Source organism: Ctenopharyngodon idella, chromosome 5 (assembly GCF_019924925.1).
Source record: "Ctenopharyngodon idella isolate HZGC_01 chromosome 5, HZGC01, whole genome shotgun sequence".
Taxonomy (NCBI): Eukaryota; Metazoa; Chordata; class Actinopteri; order Cypriniformes; family Xenocyprididae; genus Ctenopharyngodon; species Ctenopharyngodon idella.
Genome location: NC_067224.1, coordinates 13,020,044 through 13,040,048, shown reverse-complemented (window position 1 = coordinate 13,040,048; position 20,005 = coordinate 13,020,044). Strand labels below are relative to the sequence as shown.

Here is a 20,005-nt window from a genome sequence, read left to right as displayed (position 1 = left end):
TAATCAAGCAAAAGCCCTTTTTATCAAAAAATAATGGTGACCAAATAGGCATAACCTAATTATCCCTCAAAATAATCCTTTCCTTTATTTCACTTCCAAAAACAATCATACAATCGCGTTTCAAATGTCCAGACCAGCTGATATGCAAAAAAACAGGCAAGCATTTACTATACAGCAGCTTGAGAACAAGAGAGAGATTAAAAAGCTTGAGAGGGAAAACTGAGAGTCCAAGCTACTCTCTAGAGAACTGTTGTTCTCTGTTCAGCTTCCCTTACTGTACTGAACTCAGCAGTCCCACAGTCAGCTTTGTACAGAGCAACCCCACTGTCCAGCTGGAGTTAAAGCAGTATAGTTGATTTCTGAAGCATGTAAGTCATGTTATATTAAGGAGAGCCTTTGTCCTTCACTTATTTTTGCCATGCAGAAGTCCATAATCCACTTGTTTCTGTAATTGGCAAGAGTATTTAGTCAGAAATGCCAGAGCTTATGCATCACATGCATTCATAAAAAAACGCACTGCCGATTGCCTTAATGTACTGAGCTTGTATATGTGCCTGCATTTTTATGTATGCTAAGTGGCTCCATGAAAGATCCTTACAATTTCTTATACAGTCATGCTCAGATTTTTGCATACCCCTTGGGGAATCAGACATTTAGCATTTTTAAAAAAAATAAGAGATGTAATCCTAAAAACAATATCATGATTTTTTTTTTATTTAATACTGCCCTGAAGAAGCTGCATAGCACATAATTGTGTTTTTATAAGAAAAAAATTGCACAAAATATCCTATTCAGACGTTCACATACCTTTGATTCTTGATATTGTGTGTTGCCTCAAGCATCACAGTTTTGCAAGAGTCCCTCAATTATCCATAGTGGCAAAACTGGATCTCAACATCATATTGCCACTGTAGGGAAAAACTCAAATGTGCAGAGCATGCTGAGGAACCAAATAACTTACAGGACCTGGAGGCTTTTTCAAAGAACAGCTTCACTGCTCAGGACAAACCATAAACTCATGCACAACTATCACAAAAGACTACAAACAGTCATTGATGCTTGAGGCAATATATGATATTAAAAAACCAAGGGTATGTAAATTTTGAAAAAGATCAGTTATGTAAATTCAGTTATTTTGTCTTGTGGAATATGTGTAAATATCTGTCAAATAGCTTCATAAGGACAGTAATAAATTAAAAACATTTTATAGACTCTGCAAGGGGAAGGGAAAATTGTGAGCACAACTGTATTTAATGCAGACGTTCTTCAATATATCCTGGAAAAATGTTATATGTCCAGTTTCCATGATCATGCAGCTTTAATGTAATGTTCAATGGCATGGGAGAGTTGCCTTTATTGATAGTGATCCTTTTTGGTGTGAGAAGCTGCAGACCAGTTTTTAATAATATGAAGTAGAGGAAGTCACTGATCCTCTTTAAGTGGTCTCTGTCTGTTCTGTTCCTCTTTTTGTGATCTGGGGCTGCTGGATGCCCGCTCTTTTTCCACTTTCTTGCTGGCTGGGTTGAGAGCGAGCACACTGGCAGCTCTCTCGGGACTTTCCGGAAGCCTTTCAACTTCCTGCGGGGTGTCAGACTCTTTGGCTCGGCCTGGCTCAGTCTTGGCTGCTTCACCTTTTTGGGACCTCTCTTCCATATTGAAGTGAGAGCCATTCCTCAGTGTCTCTCTGCAGTCCCCATAGAGATGCTGCTCCAGAGTCAGATTTGACGCTGCCAGGTGTTTGAACTCTGACTCAAAGGGAAAGCCACTGCCTGGATGGGTGGCTCCTTCCACCTGGCTGAGGACCGCAGTCCCCCTGTACACCTCGATCGCCTCTGGAAGCATGGACTTGATCTTGGGGAGCCAGCGCTTGCGAACTCTCCGGGCATTGGTGCACATGTCTGCGGCGATAACATTCATCTCGCTTTCTTTAAAGTTAGGGGCAAAGTTCTGACAGTAGACTAATGACAAAACAGAAAGAGAAAAAAAGGACTATTAATGCTTCAATTCATCATTAAACCTATTTCACTTCCATATTGTGAAAATATATATTATTTCCAAATGAAACAGGAGAAAAGTTTGAACAAAGTAAACCATGGAATCATGCACACTAAGAAACAGTTAAAACATATACTAAATATGGTAAATTTTGTTTGCTCTAACATCATAGCAAAGGGTCACTCACGTTTCACTGTGTTGAGTATGCGGCTGTCCAGTGGTTTGCGATTCGGATCACAGTTGGAGGAACGTATTCCAGTCCCACAGCTGTCAGCCAGTGTATTCCTGCAGTCAAAATACCATAGTCAACCACTGGAGGGCACACACACAAAATTTTTCCAAAACACCATGCGGTCCCTACACTTATCAAACACAATATACTGAACCATTTGAATATGAGGACATCAATTCCATCTCTGCTTGGTTATTTTTACTGCAGAACTAAGCTCTTAGTATTTCAGACATTCTACAGATACATTTGTAATGTTTTAGACCTGTCAAAAAAAGCAGCTAGAAGCCGTCTCAGCAGGACTTTGTGCTTGACCCCAGCACAGAGGTGACAGTTCATCAGCTGCCCACGAGTCATGAAGACACCAGATCCTTCCACAACACCAACAACAGAGAAACAAGGAGACCTTAGCTCTGAATCAGTGACTCAAATGACTCAGTCTGAACTGATAAATAATTCAGATGGACATGGAGTTTCAGACAGGCTGGTATTATTCAGGCCTCACCTCCAATCAGCTCCAGTCTCTCTCCAGGGTCGCCCTCTGTGTAGAGAGCAGGATGGCAACGGTAGCCGATCTGGCTGATCAGTCCGGCGGGCAGAGCCTCTCTGTCTCCTCCCAACAGCACACAGAAACGGTTCTCCAAGGACAGAGGCAGGGAGGACACCTCCATCTTCTCTTGCACTGGAAAGAGACATAAAAAAAAAAAAATCACACTCACAGGGATGAATCTTGAGCTGCAATGGAGCAAAAGAGAAGTCCATTAAAAGACATTTACTGCTATAGATCCCAGACGAGCCCCCAAAGATCTTTCCGTTTGTCAGGCTTTCGTATGAGTCGTCTTCAAAGTCCTCCTCCTCATTTTGGTGTGAAGTTGGGCTGTCTGTGGTCGGGAGGCTTGAGGCACCAGGGCTGGCATGATCTCGGGTCGAGTGCTCGTAAGCATGCATCACGGGTATGACCCCGTTCACACCTCCACTGGTGTAGAAAAGAGTCCCATTCCTTAAAGACCTGACCCTAGGTCCCCTGTCCTCCTCTGATTGCTTTAGCTCCCCATTCTGAGCACACACCGGGGTCTCCAACTTCTCTTCCTTGATCTTGCAGACAGTTGTGGGCTGGTCGCCTAGCAACAGGGAGGAGTTGTTGTTGTTTGGGCTAGGGGGATCGTCTGTGGCAGATGTCTGTGAGTCGCAGTACGGTGCGCTGGCCTTGAACATGAGGTCCATTCCCCGCTCCACGATGTTCTGGATCTGAAGGTAGCCTGCGGTGTACATGACCATCAGCTGATCGCTGGCACTCACCGTCATCCGGCCCGTGTAGCAAAATGACAGAATCTGCTGGAAGCAGGATGGGGCCACAGATGAGGGCAGCTCAAAGAGTGTCTGGGCACTACCGCTGAACAGATCACGGAAGTAGAGGCTGCTGGCTGCTAAAACGGCGCGATGGGCCTTGAAGGCCTGTCCGTTGACCATGATGGCCACATCACAGTGCTGGCCCAGCAGCCGCTGTTCGTTCAGGCTGTCCAGAACAGTGCTGCCGAAGTTTGGAATCTCCATGTGCAAGAGTTGAGACATCATGCCCGTTTCAGATCTCTGGAAAAGACAGGATGTTCTCACCAGACATCTAAGACAGAAGAAAGTCAAAATGAAGGTGGACCAGTTGATGAGGTAACAAACAGAAAATTACTAGATTCAAAAGTCACACAATGTTTATCTGGTGCAGACACAGCAGAAAAATGCGACAGAAATGCTGCACAGCAACTCCCTTGGTAAACAGCTTCTTCACCCCAACATTACTAGAGTCTCCATGTTTGGCAACTCAGCATAAGCTTGCCTGGAGTATTCAAAAGAAGCTGAAAAGTGACCCACAAACCCACCCGCCCACCCTCCCTCTCCACCCCGCCACTACCTGACCTCTATAGCAGAATCTTCCGAGATGAGAGAGAGAGAATGCGGGCAGGCTCCTCACAGCAGCTCAGCATGAGGAAATGTAGCTTGAGAAGCAGAGAGATACGTCTCAATCCGTCCTCTTCCTCCTCGCACAGAACTGAATCAGCGAGAGGGAAAGCAAGCGTCTGTGTGCAATCGATGCACCATCTACTGTATGTCACAGAAAGGGGGAGAGAGGCTATAGGCACAGACACAGAGACTAGGGAGAGAGGGGGAGGGAGTGAGACTGGAGGAAAGTCATTTAAGGACACAGAGTGAGAGAGAGATCGAGCGAGAGACAGAGAAAGAGAGAGAGCCTGATGCGGATAACTGCCCTGCAGAGAGTAAACGTGTTCATGTGCGATGGAGACAAAAGACAGGCAAGACAGAATGAGAGAGAGAGAGAGAGAGCAATGGCTCACTTTTATTTGAGCGTCACCACACGAAGAAAAGACAAGAACGGGAGCGCTCCCCCCGCATGCACCAACCCGAACGTGTGCAGACACATAATCCATCAGAAGCCGTCTCTGCCATGAGCGGCTCCGTGCTCAGGATTATTTACATTAAGGGCAGACAAATGGTGTGTGCCAGGAGAGCAGCTCTGCATTGCAGTCCCTGTCACAGGCTGGCATGCTCAGTACAGAGTCTGCATACCCAATCAGATGTGCCAACACGGCATCAGACAGACACTCAACCGATAAGAGAAAGAAAAGAGACAGACTCAGCCTCAAAGCTGCCCTGAATGTCAGATCAGTACATCAAACCGAGAAGCATTTTAAGGTGGCAAATATTAGACGTATGGCTGAAAGACTATATTGTGCGAGTAAGAGTTGAGTACAGAGCAGTGGGGCAGTAAAGCAGCGTCTCTCAGCAAAGTGGGGAAGAAGGCGCTGTGCTTCCGTCTCTGACTTGCTGGCTTATAATGCTGAGACGCCGACGGGCTACGGCGTGAGTCAGCGCTATCAGAGATAAACTGCCGTGTTCCATTCTTCTGTCTAATATCAATAGCAAAAAAATTAAAATAAATCAATAAAGTGTGGCAGACACACGCCCTGCGAATGCTGCAAAACTTGATTCTAGTTGTCCGTCTGGTCTTTTTTAAAGCAGTGAAACTGTGTCAGCTTGAATAAAAGCAAAACGTGACACATTAAGCTGTTTCTTGAAGAAACTGCCCTCAAACTTTGTTTCCAGTGTGAAATGCACACCGTCATTGAGGAAAATGTCCTCTTCCACTCTGAAGAGATGAACATAGTAATATATTTTACATTTGGAAACAAGAGTGCCTGTGCAGACATCTGTTAAGTTGACAGCTGGAGCTCTAGTAATAGACAGCGTTAGTATGGTCACATGTATGATGTCCCTGGGGAGAACAGACTGCAGTCTGAGCTGGTGGTGAAAAGGGAGACTCCATACTGCCTACTAGAGGGCAGACACAGACTTACAGCAATAGAAAACCTAAATGACCTCTCAATGTGCTTAGACTTCAAGTTGCAGTTACACTGTGTTCTCAGAATGGTACATTCAACTGTTCTCCTGATAAATGATCGTTTAATTGCTGCACAAAAAATGTATCCCAAAATGAAACATTTACACCCCATGTAACAGTAAATTATAGTGGTGCTATATAAAATATTGATGGCTAAAAAAAACATCAAATGCATACAAGTTTGTGTTGCATTGTATGTAGTTATGAACTCAGGAATTATACATTTTTATTTGAAAGACAACTTACATTATTCTTTATACAAAAAGCAATAACTTCCCTGTAAGGACAAACTGCATATATACAGAACAACTGCCCCCAAAAATAGTCTTTACATAAAAATATAATTCTTAAAGTACTGGAAATAATAATAAAAATAAAACACAATGTAATTAACAGGTATTCATTTGGAGCAGTTTAGAAGGCCATGAGCACATACTGTCACAACACAGAAGCCGCATTTTATTAATAATATGCTTCATAAACAATTAGGTCCCATTAACACTGCTTCAATAGATATTTGAAGTAATGTGTTCAGCTCATGATTTCACTAAGTCCACAAATCAAATGCTGATAATGATACTGAAAAAGTTCACAATATCAACACATTTTAATTCTAAACTTTGAATCAAAATACTGCTGTAGTGATATACATGTTGAACAATGGATGGTCTGTGATCAGGAATCCTAAGAGTACATTATAATAATCTTTTCCCTTAGAGTTCAACATATTCTTAGAGTTCTACAACAGAATGCATTTATTGTTACAGTGACTTGGAGCTTTTTTTAATGCAAGTTTCATTTCAAAGGTGATCTACAGAAAAAAAAAAAAAATAGTTTTAACTGTTACATCCCTTGCTGCAGAATTGCACCAATAAACCACTTATGAAGCTTTTCAACCAGATTTAAAAAGATTTAAAAAAAAAAAAAAAAAAATTAAAAATTCTAGGAATTAAGCCACCTTTTTAAGTCAATCATAATAACAATAATGTGCCACTGTAGCTCTTCACATGCAGACTTAAAAAAACCTGGTTCAAGCAGCCTATGTAACAGATTTCAATGGACCATGAGAGTAACAAAACCAAGGGTTTTTCCACTGGTCATTGATAGGCAGTGTTACATGTCACTGGCTTATCAGCTAGTGACCTTGAGTGACAGAATAAATCAAGTTTCTCAAGTGTTTTTTTGGACCATCAAATATGGGGACAGACTGACTTTCATAGAGAGCAATGTATACCCTATGAGAAACTAACTTAGGATATATTATTTTGATAAAAATCTCTATAAATAATGTAGAATATTCCATAAAAATATACTTTGACCTAGGTTGTTACTTTTACTTTAATAAAATAGTTTCTCATGTTAAATCATCCTCTCTATTTGTTTAGGGTTGAGAAACACTCGCCAACAGGAGCTTGTTTACACAATTAGGCCTGAGCGGAGCTTTCATCAGTCATTAGACAAGTTCTTCATTACAAAATACTTCATAAAAACATCAACAACAATAAAAACCCCCCAAAAATAATGTTAATCAAATAAATTAAAAGTCTCCTTCAACACTTGGCACCTTATTCACAGTTTTCCACAGTATTCCTCCACTATACGTAAGGCCGGTAGTTTCTGGTTTTCCATCTCTTTGAGCGGAAGCGGAAGAAGAAGAACATAAACATGAGAAAGACGCAGGAGAGGGCGTAAAGCAGCACGCAGAGACTCATGTCCACGCTGGAGAATCCCAGACCCAGGAACGTCATCCCTGGTCTGGCTTCTATCTGGATACCAGCATGCTTCTCTTCCGCACCATTGGAGCCAGTCCTCTTCTGATGTTTAGGAACATTCTCAGGAGATGGCTTTAGGTTCTGGTTGAGGTGAATGTTGCTGTTAGGTTTGGTTATGGCTTTGAGTTTGTCAGGAGCCGGAAGGCCTGGCTCTGGTTGGCTGCTACTGGAGTATTTTGGGGAGATGTTGGAAGCACCGTAGTGTTGTTTGAGGAAAGTGAGCACCATCTGTTCATTCCAGACATGAAGGCCTTCTTGCTCCTCATGGCATGTGGGACAAAGATCGGGAGTAGGCCACTGAGTCTTGGGAAACATGGGGTCCTCGCTCATTGAGCCTGCATAAAGAGTGCAATCAACTATGAGGATGACGTGTGGTATCATGTGTCATCCTTTCTTTTCTTCCCTTCCGTCTTTCTTTCTTTCTTTCTTTGTCTCTTTTCTTTCCTTTTTTCTTCCCTCCTTTCTATCCCCTTTGCCTTTTCTTCGTTCCTTCACATCATTCCTCTTTCTCTTTCTTCCTTGCGTTCTCCATTCATGTATTTTTTCCTTCCTTACTTTCTGTTCTTTTTCCTTCCACTCCTAATTTCATTTTTTCCTCCCATTCTCTTTCTTCCAGTGCTTTTTTCATCCTTCCTGTCTTTAATATTTACATCTTTTTTATTTCCTTTCCATCTAGCCCTGATTTCACTCTGTATTCCCCTTCCCTTTTCCGCCCTTTCTTTCTCCTTTCCAGTTTCTTTGCCTTCCTTCCAGTCCTCCTTTCTTTCTCCCTTCATGTCTTTTTTTGTCCCTTTTCTTTCCACCTGTCCTTTCCTTTTTTCTTGCCATCTGTCCTTCTTGTTCTTCATACTGTCCTTTCTTTAATCCTACCCATTTTCCTTTTTTCCTTCCTTCACTTCTGACTTTTGTATAAAATCAAAAGAACAGCATTTATACAGAAACCTTTTGTAACATTATGTATTTAATGTCACTTTTGTTCAATTTAATGCAGTTTTGCTGAATAAAAGTATTAATTTCTTACCAAAAAAAAAAAAAAAACTGACCCCAAATTTTTTATCAGTAGTGTATATACTTTGACACCCATGAGATGGAGCAAGAACCTAAATGCATATTTGTGCATTCATTTTACTTTAAATACCTTTCTGTCTTACCTGACAGTCTTGCATTAACCTGGTTGTGTTTTCTCCACAGCCACAGTACTGCCTCATCAACTGACTTGACCTGGTTCAGAGACTCCTGAGCCATCTCCTCAAAATGCTTCCCACACTCCTGGCATCCAAAGAAGGTCCCAATGTAGCGACGCATGGTTTGAAGCACTGCCAAGGGATCATCCTCGAACCCTGAGAGGAAGAAGGTTGGTTTAAATGAATTGTAGCAATGAAGAAACATGAACTCATAGAAAATGTTTACCAGATGACTGTTCTGCTTGCTACAAGCCCAAACAGTGACAAATATGCTTATATTACAGCAAAATTTATACTTAAAATTTACTAATCTACAATCACAATTACAACTGATGAGATCTCAGACATGTTTCAGGTTCATTAAGAGGAAGGGATTTCCCTGCTCATACCAGTGTTGGCTAGAGCATCGAGTCGGTTGGCAGCTTGCACAGTCAGAACGTGAAACAGAGTCCAGAGGGAGCAGGGATATCCTCTTAGTGCCACACTACTACCCTGGCATCCAACCCACTGCACTTGCTCACTCAGGTACAGGCCCGAGATCTGAGAATAATACAAACAGAGCACTGTAAAAACACCAACAGTCTGATTTATGCTCCTGTCACATACACAAAAAATGACTAAAAACTTAAATGTCATCAGGTAAAGAGACTTTATGAGGTATATTGAGCTTTTAAAAGCAGTGGTCTGACAATGAATAAGTTGTTTAATGGGTGACACTCTTACCCTCATCTTGTTGTTAACTAGGTCCAGAATAGCATCATAGGGGATCTTCTCCAAAGGTAAGCTGACTAGCCATTCTAGCAAAGTCTCAAGAAGCTTCACCACAGACTGGCGGCCTGGAAATAGCTAAAATCAAAGGGACCAAATAAGGTACAACTCTGTAAATTTCAAAGTTCTAATGAAAACAATTTCAGTGTGAGAAGACGGCTCAAGCACAAAAGCACAAAAGTTGCGTTGGTGTTTAAAACACTACCTTGGCAACAACTGTTACAAAGTCCTTGAAGGTTTTTAGTTCTTCTCCTTCTAAGGTCTTGTGGGTGGCCAGTTCAACCCTCAGTAGATAATGTAAGCCAGACTCCAGGTCTGCCATGTATACCTTAGACCTGAAGAAACATTAATAGTGGTGACCTCGTCTTTCTTAAAATTAAATCAACAGCTAGTAAGAAGCCTGTGGGCATTCATCTCAACTGTTAAACTTTAGACATTTGGACTACTTAACATTTTACTGAACATATACACTACTGTTAAGAAATTTTGGGGTCGGTAAGATTTTTAAAATGTTTTTGAAAGAAGTCTCTTAGGCTCACCAAGTCTGCATTTACTTAAATACAGTAAAAACAGTAATATTGAAATATTATTACATTTTAAAATAACTGTTTTCTGTTTGAATATATTTTAAAATGTAATTCATTCCTGTGATGGGAAAGCTGGATTTTCAGCAGCCATTACTCTAGTGTTCACTGTCACATGAACCCTCAGAAATCATTCTAATTTGATTTGGTGCTGCTTAATATTTTTGTAGAAACTGTGAAACATTTAAGGATTCTCTGATGAACAGAAAGTTCAAAACAACAGCATTTATTTAAAATAGAAATCTTTTGTAATGTTATAAATGTCTTAACTGATACTTTTGATCAATTTAATGCATCCTCGCTGAAGCAAAGTATTAATTTCTTAAATAAATAAAAAAAAAAATCTTACTGACACTAAACTTTTGAACAGTAGTACAAATATTAATAGAACTCACTTTTTAAACTCTTTCCACTCCACCTGGGTTCCCTGCCCATTATTCCCAGGCTGAGGACGCTGCAGGGACGAGGTGGACTGTTTCCTGTGGACTCCAGGCAGGAGTTTTAGGAAGGAGGAGAAGAAAAAGCGTAGCCTCTTCTGACTGTTAACACAAACAAAAATGTATCAACTGCACATAAACAGGGCTTCTAATTGGTAGTTAGACAAAAATGAATTCAGCAGAGGCCGTTAACGTACACATTCATGACAGTGTGTGTGCCGTTGGGGTGGAAGAGGTACGCTGAGGGAACTGAACTAATGCCTAGTTTCTCCATTAGAAGTTTGTCTGCGCTCAGAGCCCTCTTCACTGCTATACCCTCATATGGCATTAGGTCCAAAATTACCTAGTTAAAAAAAGATAAAACATTAAATTAGAGCATAACAATTCTGGCTACATCACTAATTATGCCTCAAAAGGGATCATTTAGATCATCATCTACTCACCCACTCATCATTCGAAACCTATGTTATTTTCCTTTTTCCATGGTACACAAAAGAAGTTTGATTTATTGGATTGTCTAAACCAGTGGTTCTTAACCTTATTATCTTTGAACCTTTACCTAGTACCTCTGGGTACTTATGTTATAAAAAAAAAAAAAATAAAAAAAAAGTTTATTTACTACTACATTAAGATCGAAAGTTTTATCCGTTAACATTTGTTAATGCACTGTGTATAAGAATATATTGCTCATTGTTATCTCATGTAGTTCATTGTTAGTTCATTGTTAGCTCATGTCAGTGAGACCTTATTGTAAAGTGTTACCTAAATAAATTTTAAATAATTTTAAGACTTATTGGGGCCCCCATGGAAGTTTGCTGAGGCCCGCTGGTTGAGAACCACTGGTCTAAACTGCTCTTTCTCATACAGCAAAAGTAGACTACAACAATCAATCTCCAAAAAGGACAAAAATTTACCTTAAAAGTGGTATGCAGATTTTGTAAAATGATACAAAAGCTTTGTGTAAAAAAACAATCTACATTTCTGTGATATTTCACTAAAAATCTTGCTTTTCACTAGGTCCGATCTGATCCATTCATGTTAGGAGAACTTCATTCTTTGTACATTCATCTACATTTGTATTTTTTGCAAAAATTCTCATTTTGTGTTCAATGGAAGAAAGTCATAGTGATTTGAAATAATGGTGCAAAGATCATGGAAACTGGATGCTAATAACAATCACCATATCTATTTTTCAAACAGTTTTAAGCCCTATTGCACCACACTGTAAATTACAAATAAGAATTTACATTGTTAAAGATTATCAGTGTTTCCCATTAATTACCTAGCGCCAAATTTACTAAAAGCTTGTGCCAGTGCAAAGTCTGCAAACCTTTTGGTGTGTGAGCAAAGTTCACACTTCGCATTGCAACATGCAGCGCAATAAGACTGTATATACTTATATAAATTAAATCACAAGTCTTTTGTGAATTGATAAGGGCACAAAGCCATATCACGCTTTTGATTTTAGTTTGACAGATATTTTGCCAAAGCAATGGCACAAAAAAAAACTACTGTCAGGATTTACTAAAGGTGTGCAGTGAAAACACGTGGACAGTTATTTTTGCGGCTGACCTTATTGCATATGCATTTGTAGGAGTGTCCCTTTCAGACAAAAAATTTATGGGAGGAGAGTATTTAAATGAAATCACACAACATGATTTACTAATGCTTGTGCTAGTCAATTTACTGGTATTTGCTCCTTTATTTAACGCCCCCAAAAAGCATGTCTTAAACCAGATGCTAATTTGCACTTGGTATAGTTTTTTTTCAACTGTTTTTGGTAGATTGCATTGGTCATGAAAATGATCTGACTGCGTCTGAGTTCTTTAATGCGCACATTGTCAGTAAATCAACCGCAGAATTTTCCATTTTCATCAGTGCTTTTATGGGATTGCGCTCATGTTAATTTGCCCTGTTTAGTAAATCTGACCCCTAGACTCCGGCGGCCCACCATAGTTTTTTCTGTGCCGCCACAGTTTCACAAAATATTTTTAAAACTTCTCATAATAACATAAAATGTCTCCAACATTGTTTTGTGTCATTGCTCTGGCAAAGTATCTGTCAAATAAACTAAAATCAAAATCAAAAGCAGTCTTATTGCGCTGCATGTTCCAAAGCGAAATGTGACTTTGCTCATACGATCAGCTTGTGATCCGGCATTTTCCGCTTCTCAGAACAACTCAGTTCACAGTGAATGTATTGAACTCCAATTTTGCATGTGCTGTGAGTTTAGCTTGCATTTTGGAACGTAGCGGGGACCAGTTACGCATTATTTTCACATTTTCCAACATTTTTGTGGACAGTTTATTTCACTGGATTTATAATGAGTTGTAAACCTGTTTTCACAGATTTTATAATAAATTGGCTATTACTGTCATAGGAATAATAATAATAATAATATAAAATAATAATTATTATTATTCTAATAGTTTGGATTCCTAAAACACCAGTGTGAATGTAATGTAGACTGAGACAATATAACACAAATAAAAAAAGGCTTAAGTCCTCTTTAAAGTTCAGGTAAAAGTCAATGCACATACTTTTTTCTTCATTTAATTTGCACACTGAACATGGGTCAAAAGTGCAGCAGACTGAAGAATTTAACTTTAAAATGTGTACACAATTTTCTTATTATGTGAGCCCCCATAGTCTCACAAAATCCTGTGGGAAACACTGGATCATAATTTTTTTAGAACGTATAAAAGAAACACCTAATAAGTTATTTATGTAAAGAGTGTCACTAACATCACACTGACAACCAGTAAACAGCATAAGGGTTCAATGATTCAAAGACTTACAGTCAGTTCATGCATTCCCTGAGAAATGAACCCATAACTTTTGCATTCCTCTTTGTCTATAGCTATACAACGATTCAGTAGAATCACAATAGTTACCCTTGAATGGGCATATTACAGTTCATACACATTTAATATCAATAAAACAAAATAGCATACACATCTGAATTAAGGTATGTGTCATCTGAAGTCGTGAATGCTTACAACAACAATTTGCCCTCCAGTGCTGCAATGTCTTTGTTACAGCAGAGTTAGGGTGTATGTATGAGTTTATGCCTGCTACAGTAAAAAAATAAAATAAAATGAAAATTGATCAGCTGATTAAAACTAATATTAGCCAATAGCAATTAGATTAGTTTGGAATGACATATAGGTGAGTAAATTATGACATCTGATCTTATGCTGCTTTCCTACAAAAACAGATTGATTAAACATTAATTGATTAAACACATCTGTGTGTTTTTATACCTCTCTCCCTATATAAGAGTCTCCGTCTTCAACTATAACTGCAGTATAGTGCTCCGTTTTCTTCCCCATCAGTGACAGGATGTTCTCAGACCTGCAACAGATGACAAACTCAATGTTTCTAAATAGGAAACTGAGACACATTCCATTTAGGTCTAGAAACTAAGCCCTAAACAAACATCTCTAAATGTCCCTCCTTAAGCTGGAGGCAGAACATGTTAAATATTAAACACAGCTGGAATCGAAAGTGTAAAAAAAGGTGGTAATATTGTTGATTTGGGCACCTGACAGGGTCAAGGGGAGGGCAGCCCACAGGCCAGTCTTGTCTAGTGTGGTTTTGGAGGAAGTTCACCATCAACTGCCTCACTGTCTGCAGCTCTCTGTCAGCCCCTATCAGTACACAAATAAAACAAAATTAGTAATAGAAGTTAAATCCACAATAATAGAAATGACTGAAACAATAACAACTGACAAAATTTCAATTCTAATCAGAGCAAAAATGATGAAACCCACCTCGATATGTCTTCCCAAAATCATTTGTGGTGTCACGTGCCTTAAAATACTAAAAAAAAAAAATATATATATATATATTATTCCAAATGAAAACTCTACAACAACATGTCCTAGTTGTGTCAATTTTATTACAGTATCATAACCAGGCATGTTTCTGGCTACTTGGAAATTTGATAAGGGTGTAGTAATACATTTGTCTATTGTATAGTTACCCTGGTTTCAGGTTTACCTGACCTCGATCAGACATAGATAAGATATTACAGTGCTCAAAAACAGCTAGAAAACAGCACAACAAAATAGAACAGATGGCAGGAATCTTGTTTCACATAATTTTAAAATGCAGAGATTGTGATGGGACATTGAATAAAAAGTATAAGTGTAAGTGTCCGCACGCAAATAAAATGACCATTTCATATGAAATAAAAAATAAATATAAATAAATAATCCAAATTCAAATAATTTAGTCACCCTCTCTAATTCACTAGTATGTTGTTAGATAACTAGTTGACTAGTTACGATAATATCGCAATTGTTGTTTTAATGATGTGCGAGCTGACGTTATCGAGTCACACAACAAGTATATAATATTGTGAGTTACATTTTAAACACAATACTGTCAACATTGTCTATTTTTGCTCTATTTTGCAAACAAAAATTATTCCAAACAAATCCACAGCAGAACTGTGCATCTCTGAGCAACTCACTTAACTGAATGAATCAGTGTTTTTAAACAAATCGGGTGAGTAAATTATTCAATGACCCAGTTTTAGATTCATATTTAAAAGTATTTTTTTTAATGATTTTGGCAATATCACAAGTCCCTTGTTAAGACTCAGATTTACTGTATTAGGTTTAATCTGTTGAACGAATAAATAAAATAATTTGCACAAACATACCCTGAAGGTGGGGTAGAAGTGGATTCCGAACTCCTTACAGATGTCGAAGTTCTTCTCATGAGCACAATCTAGAACTCCAATACGAATGGCCTGTGCCCAGTCTATGAGAGTTAGAGAGACACGTCACATATTTCAAAAACACATCTAATCTTAAAGGTATAATTAACCCACACATTCTTTTGTCAATTGCTAGCTCACTCTCATGTTGTTCCAAACCCATAAGACTTTTATTAATCTTCAAAAGACAAATAAAGAATGAGAGATTTCTGTCCCTCCACCAAAACTTCACTACACTACAAGTTCATAAATAGATCATAAACGTAATCCATATGAATCAAGCGGTTTAATCCAAATCTTCTAAAGATACCCATTTGCTTTATATAATGAATACATTTAATTTAGGCTTTTATTCACATATAAACATTGACCAATGCTTGATTTATATGGATTACTACAATCTCTTTCTGAACATCAAAGTTTTGGTGGAAAGGACTTTCAATGGAGGGACAGAAATCTCTCTGTCATTAAAAACATCTTCAATTGAGTTTGAGGATGAACGAAAGACATCTGGAAAGACATGAGGGTAAATAAATAATGACAGAATTTTCATTTTGGGGTGAACTATCACCAAAATTAAATGCTCCTATTTTATATTAAGTGTCTTTAACTAATATTTACTAACATTTAAATGAACCATTTGATATAATGCACTTATTGTATACATACATACTTATATTTAAAAAATAACTACATGTAATTACAGCTGTAATTAATTTCTGTAATTACATCTATAATTATACTGTTGAGCCTTCCCTTACACTTTAACCTACCCTTAAACCTAACCTGTCCCACCTCAATAGCAGCAAAAGTGTTTTGCAAAACAACATCAACAATACGTAATTTTTTTTTATGCAAGTACATAGTAGTTAAAGACAATATAAAGTGTGACCAATTAATATAAGTGATGAAGCACCAAACGATATCAATATTTGAATGAAATGTATAAAAAGAACATTATTAAACAGAAAACAAGCATACGGCCATAATGCAAAGAGGTAAATGTTCGTTTACAGAGACTTGAGCCCAGTTATATTTCTGTATTTGTGTTGTATAACACATGCTGACGTCCACGCTAAATGTCTTATCGGTATTGGCACCCAGAACAGCTGCCAGATAGCCTAAGTGGACAGGAACTCTGGCAGGAAGCCTAAAATCATTTGATGCATTACATGGTTTTGAGGTCTGACATCAGAAACATAGATATTAAGTCTCTCACATAAAACTTTGTGAGTCGAAATATAGTCTTACTCCCTCAAAGCAAGATTTTATACACTTCATACAGAGTTTCTGGAGCCAGGTGGTTTGTTTTTAACGCCAACTCATAAACTCTGTGAACAGCTGCAAAACCTGTGTCAGAAAGATGAAGCAGATGGGGTGTGATGAAGGCAGCTGATTTAAAATGTTTGGATGAGAGAGAGGAGGGACAGCCGGGGGCACTTTAGCCCTCTATTCTTCACCTGAGGGTGGGACACTGTGGGTTTTAGGATGTGTGGGGGAATGCACAGCGGGGTCGCGTCCTCACAATAGGGACATCTGACCCTCATTGTGAAGGTAACAGCTGGTAGGCGGCCACTCGCGAGCCACCCAGCCGACAGCTTGTGCCAACAAAGGCAGACTGAAAGCATTCAACAGAAGACTTGTCCTTGCAACGTTAGTCATCCAAAGGCCACAATCATCTAGTCTTTATTCCCAGTCCACTGAAGAAGAGAAGCAAGGCATGGCATTCCAGAACATATCTATATCTTATGATACGATCATGACACATGCATTTATGAGTCAACAGTACTCTGGTCTTCTTAACAAAATAATTACCAACAAAAAACAACACATTAATACTTTAGTTTAGTACAAGAATATGGTAATCATTCAGTTCCATAGTCCAAAAAATCTGCATGCCTTTGAAGATTTTGAAAAAAAAATAAATAAAAATAAAATGAAACAAAATAAAACAAAGAAAAGCTATGATGTAAAATGAAGAAATATTTTTAAGAGATAGTTCACCCAAAAAATGACTATTCTGTCATCATTTTCTCACCCTCATGTCAAACCTAGTACGTTTTCGTAACGGTCGTAAAGCAGCAAACACCAGTGAGAGAGAACTGACCCTACCTAATTTCACAGCTCTACCACTTTTAGCATCTTCGCGACAAGGTGTTAAATGCATTTGCCCTCATTCAGATTGAATGTGTCAGTCTACAGTGACCTTTTCATTGCCGTCACCCTTCACTGCACCCAACACAAGTGGCTTCCTCCAGAATACCATCAGGCCTTTAGCTCAGAGCACGGTAGACACGTAGAGCTGCTGTCTAAGCATTTTTATTAGCAATTAGGCCGGTCTTGTAGCGCTGAGAAGATCTGAAGAGAGTTAATGTTAATCTCATTATTTATTCAGAATGGCTTTGGAAGCCACAGCTTGACCAAAGGTGAGCTTCCCCCATGCAACCAAAGCTGCTAAGAGAAAGCAATCAAATCTTTGGGTCTGTGAGGTCTAAATCTCTTTAAATTAAATTAAATTCATCAGCATACCAAGACTTTTGGCAGGGTTACATAGGTTAAGTTCCTGTTTTAGATTATGCAAAATATCAGAACCTTAAAACCACTAATGCAATTTGTGTATCAGGGTTGTTGAAATTTTACACTTGAAGTCCTTGAAGTACCCTACATCACATTTACATGTTCACGGCTCTCTGATGTTAGTTACTGGCCACATGACATCAATATAAACAAATAAAATATTTCATATTTTTGGTAGATGTTTTATTTTTTTAATGATATTTTTTTATTTTACATTGTTTTATATTTTAATTATTAACTTTTCAAAAAACACCTGCAATTCCTTCACAAACTACACAAACATGAACTTTGTGGTTTGACACTTTATGCAACATTTGACTAAGTTTGGATTAATTATATTTAATTCTTGTATAATTTTAATGCAGTTGTATGATCTCATATTGAGAGTATTTGTTCTTTTAAAATGCATCTGTTACACTGGAGCACTATTTAAAGTTCACCCAAATTTGAAAATTCTGTCATCACTTACTCACCCTCATGTCATAACAAACCTGTATAGCTTTCTCTGCAGTATTGACAATATTATGTCTAACCTGTATAGTCTTCCATCTAACACTAAAGGGGAAAGACTGAATAAATATAATAATCATTTTTTTGTGTATCACCAAGGATCTGAATACGATACGTGTCATGATACAGGTGTTACGATACAATAGAGTTTTCTACTCTATTGTGACGTATAGCCGAGTGAAACAGCTTCTCGAACAAGAAAAACTGTAGGGCGGGACTTGATTTTGTCCATCGGGGATGGGAATGGACTGGCTCTGTGGTGAGATGTGTCACATTATTAAGAAAGCAAATCACATTATATCGAACTCAGATGTAATGTGATTTGCTTTCTTAACCACCTGCATATTATATAAAACTGACAACCCAGGCAAATTTCACACCCAGTACTTTGCTACAGTTATTTACAACTTTTGCCAGTGCATTTTTTTGTTTGACTTTCAGAGGCAAACCAACAAATCAAATAAAACGTTAAAATTGATTCAATCTGTGCCATTTAAAAGACAGTCATCAATGTCCTGTCAATACTGAATTTGGCTAACTTCCTAAGATAAAGGAGTTTTTGCTGACTCATCTTATCTTAAGATAAATCTTTTATAATAAATTCTGCAATATTCCATAAAAAAAACTAAGAATGGTCCATTTTGATTTAATGGCAACTTTAAAACATCACTAAAAGTAAATGTATTGTACACTACACTACCTGGAGACATGTATCTAATAAGAGTGTGTTGTGGGTTAAAATGACGGCCTTGACTGCAGTGATAAATAGAGAAAACAGTCAGCAACACCCGTGGATTTACATGCAGGTGTATCAACAAATCAGGGATAATCGATTTTTCCTTTCATGTCCTTGTGTGTACTTAAGGCCAAATGCACAAAAACACTATAAGCCTCATTAAGCAAAACCCATGTGACAATGTACAAGGAAATAGCTTGATCATCATGAGATAGTTATGGTAGAACAAGCCAAACAGCACTAACAGACGAAAAGAAGAAGAAGAGAAAAAACACAAACAAGTACTGTGTCAATACCCTGATTATGGAAATTAATCATGGCAGTACCATGGTTCTTGGGCATCCACAATGGCAATACCACGTCTATGGACAATACCATGATAGTATAGGTATAGGCTACATGGATATATGTGAATAATTGTAATCAATCATAGTGCTATGGAATACAAAACGTACCTTTGGATACCATCACTGGTACCACCTGGTACCACATTAAGGGTGGTCATCCTAAATTACCTCTATCAATACTATTCATGGGAAACACTTGTGTGCCTGAAGTGAAAGGATTTGTTTACGTGTAACGAAACGATACCGTGTTCTTCCTCAAAACGAGTAAATAACAGGAAGATGGTCCAATTCACCTACCCTTCACGTCGCCGGCCAGTGCTTTCCATGTAGGCGAGTACTGGATACAGTGGCCACACCACGACGAGTAGAACTGAAGCAGCCAGGCGCTGGAGGAGTTGAACACGGTCTGCTTCAGGCTGTCGCTGCTCAGTATAACCACTGGATCCTCTTCAGTGTACAATCGAGCTGACTGACACTGTCCGAAGACCAGTCCCATCAGAATACAGATCTTAACGCAAAACGCAGCTGCCATTTGAGGTGATAGAGGAAACGCCACTCAATTTGAAGCCACACACATAAATGAGTTCTCTACATTCAGAGTGATTCTGCTTGCTCCTAGAGATGACTACATTTAGCGGAGACGTGAGTCTTCTAGAGCATCGTCACTGCGCTAGGAGAACGCAAACGGTTATCTTGCGTATCCTATCTGCGTATGGTCGACGCATATC

At 38.7% G+C, this 20,005-nt stretch overlaps 2 protein-coding genes across 3 annotated transcripts; both read right to left on the bottom strand.

The window, feature by feature from the left end:
* Positions 1–56: 56 nt before the first annotated feature.
* LOC127512667 (nucleus accumbens-associated protein 2) lies at positions 57–4,549 on the bottom strand. 2 transcript variants are annotated; one of them, XR_007930238.1, is made up of 7 exons: positions 4,136–4,549; positions 3,001–3,845; positions 2,730–2,906; positions 2,490–2,595; positions 2,183–2,280; positions 808–1,958; positions 57–445 (listed from the first exon to the last, which is right to left on the bottom strand). XR_007930238.1 is itself a non-coding variant. In XM_051893808.1 (6 exons), the coding sequence occupies exons 2-6, from the start codon at positions 3,797–3,799 to the stop codon at positions 1,423–1,425; spliced, it is 1,716 nt and encodes a 571-aa protein (XP_051749768.1). In that variant the 5' UTR covers positions 3,800–3,845; positions 4,136–4,549; the 3' UTR covers positions 57–1,422. The 2 variants fall into 2 exon arrangements, 1 of the variants encoding a protein (XP_051749768.1); XM_051893808.1 differs by having other exon boundaries at positions 57–1,958.
* Positions 4,550–5,816: 1,267 nt separating this feature from the next.
* qsox2 (quiescin Q6 sulfhydryl oxidase 2) lies at positions 5,817–19,992 on the bottom strand. Its single transcript, XM_051893799.1, has 12 exons — positions 19,575–19,992; positions 15,051–15,151; positions 14,155–14,203; positions 13,926–14,031; positions 13,645–13,735; positions 10,579–10,724; positions 10,340–10,483; positions 9,566–9,695; positions 9,316–9,438; positions 8,982–9,132; positions 8,560–8,748; positions 5,817–7,743 (listed from the first exon to the last, which is right to left on the bottom strand). Exons 1-12 carry the CDS (start codon positions 19,807–19,809, stop codon positions 7,232–7,234), a joined length of 1,977 nt encoding a protein of 658 aa, XP_051749759.1. The 5' UTR covers positions 19,810–19,992; the 3' UTR covers positions 5,817–7,231.
* Positions 19,993–20,005: the final 13 nt, after the last annotated feature.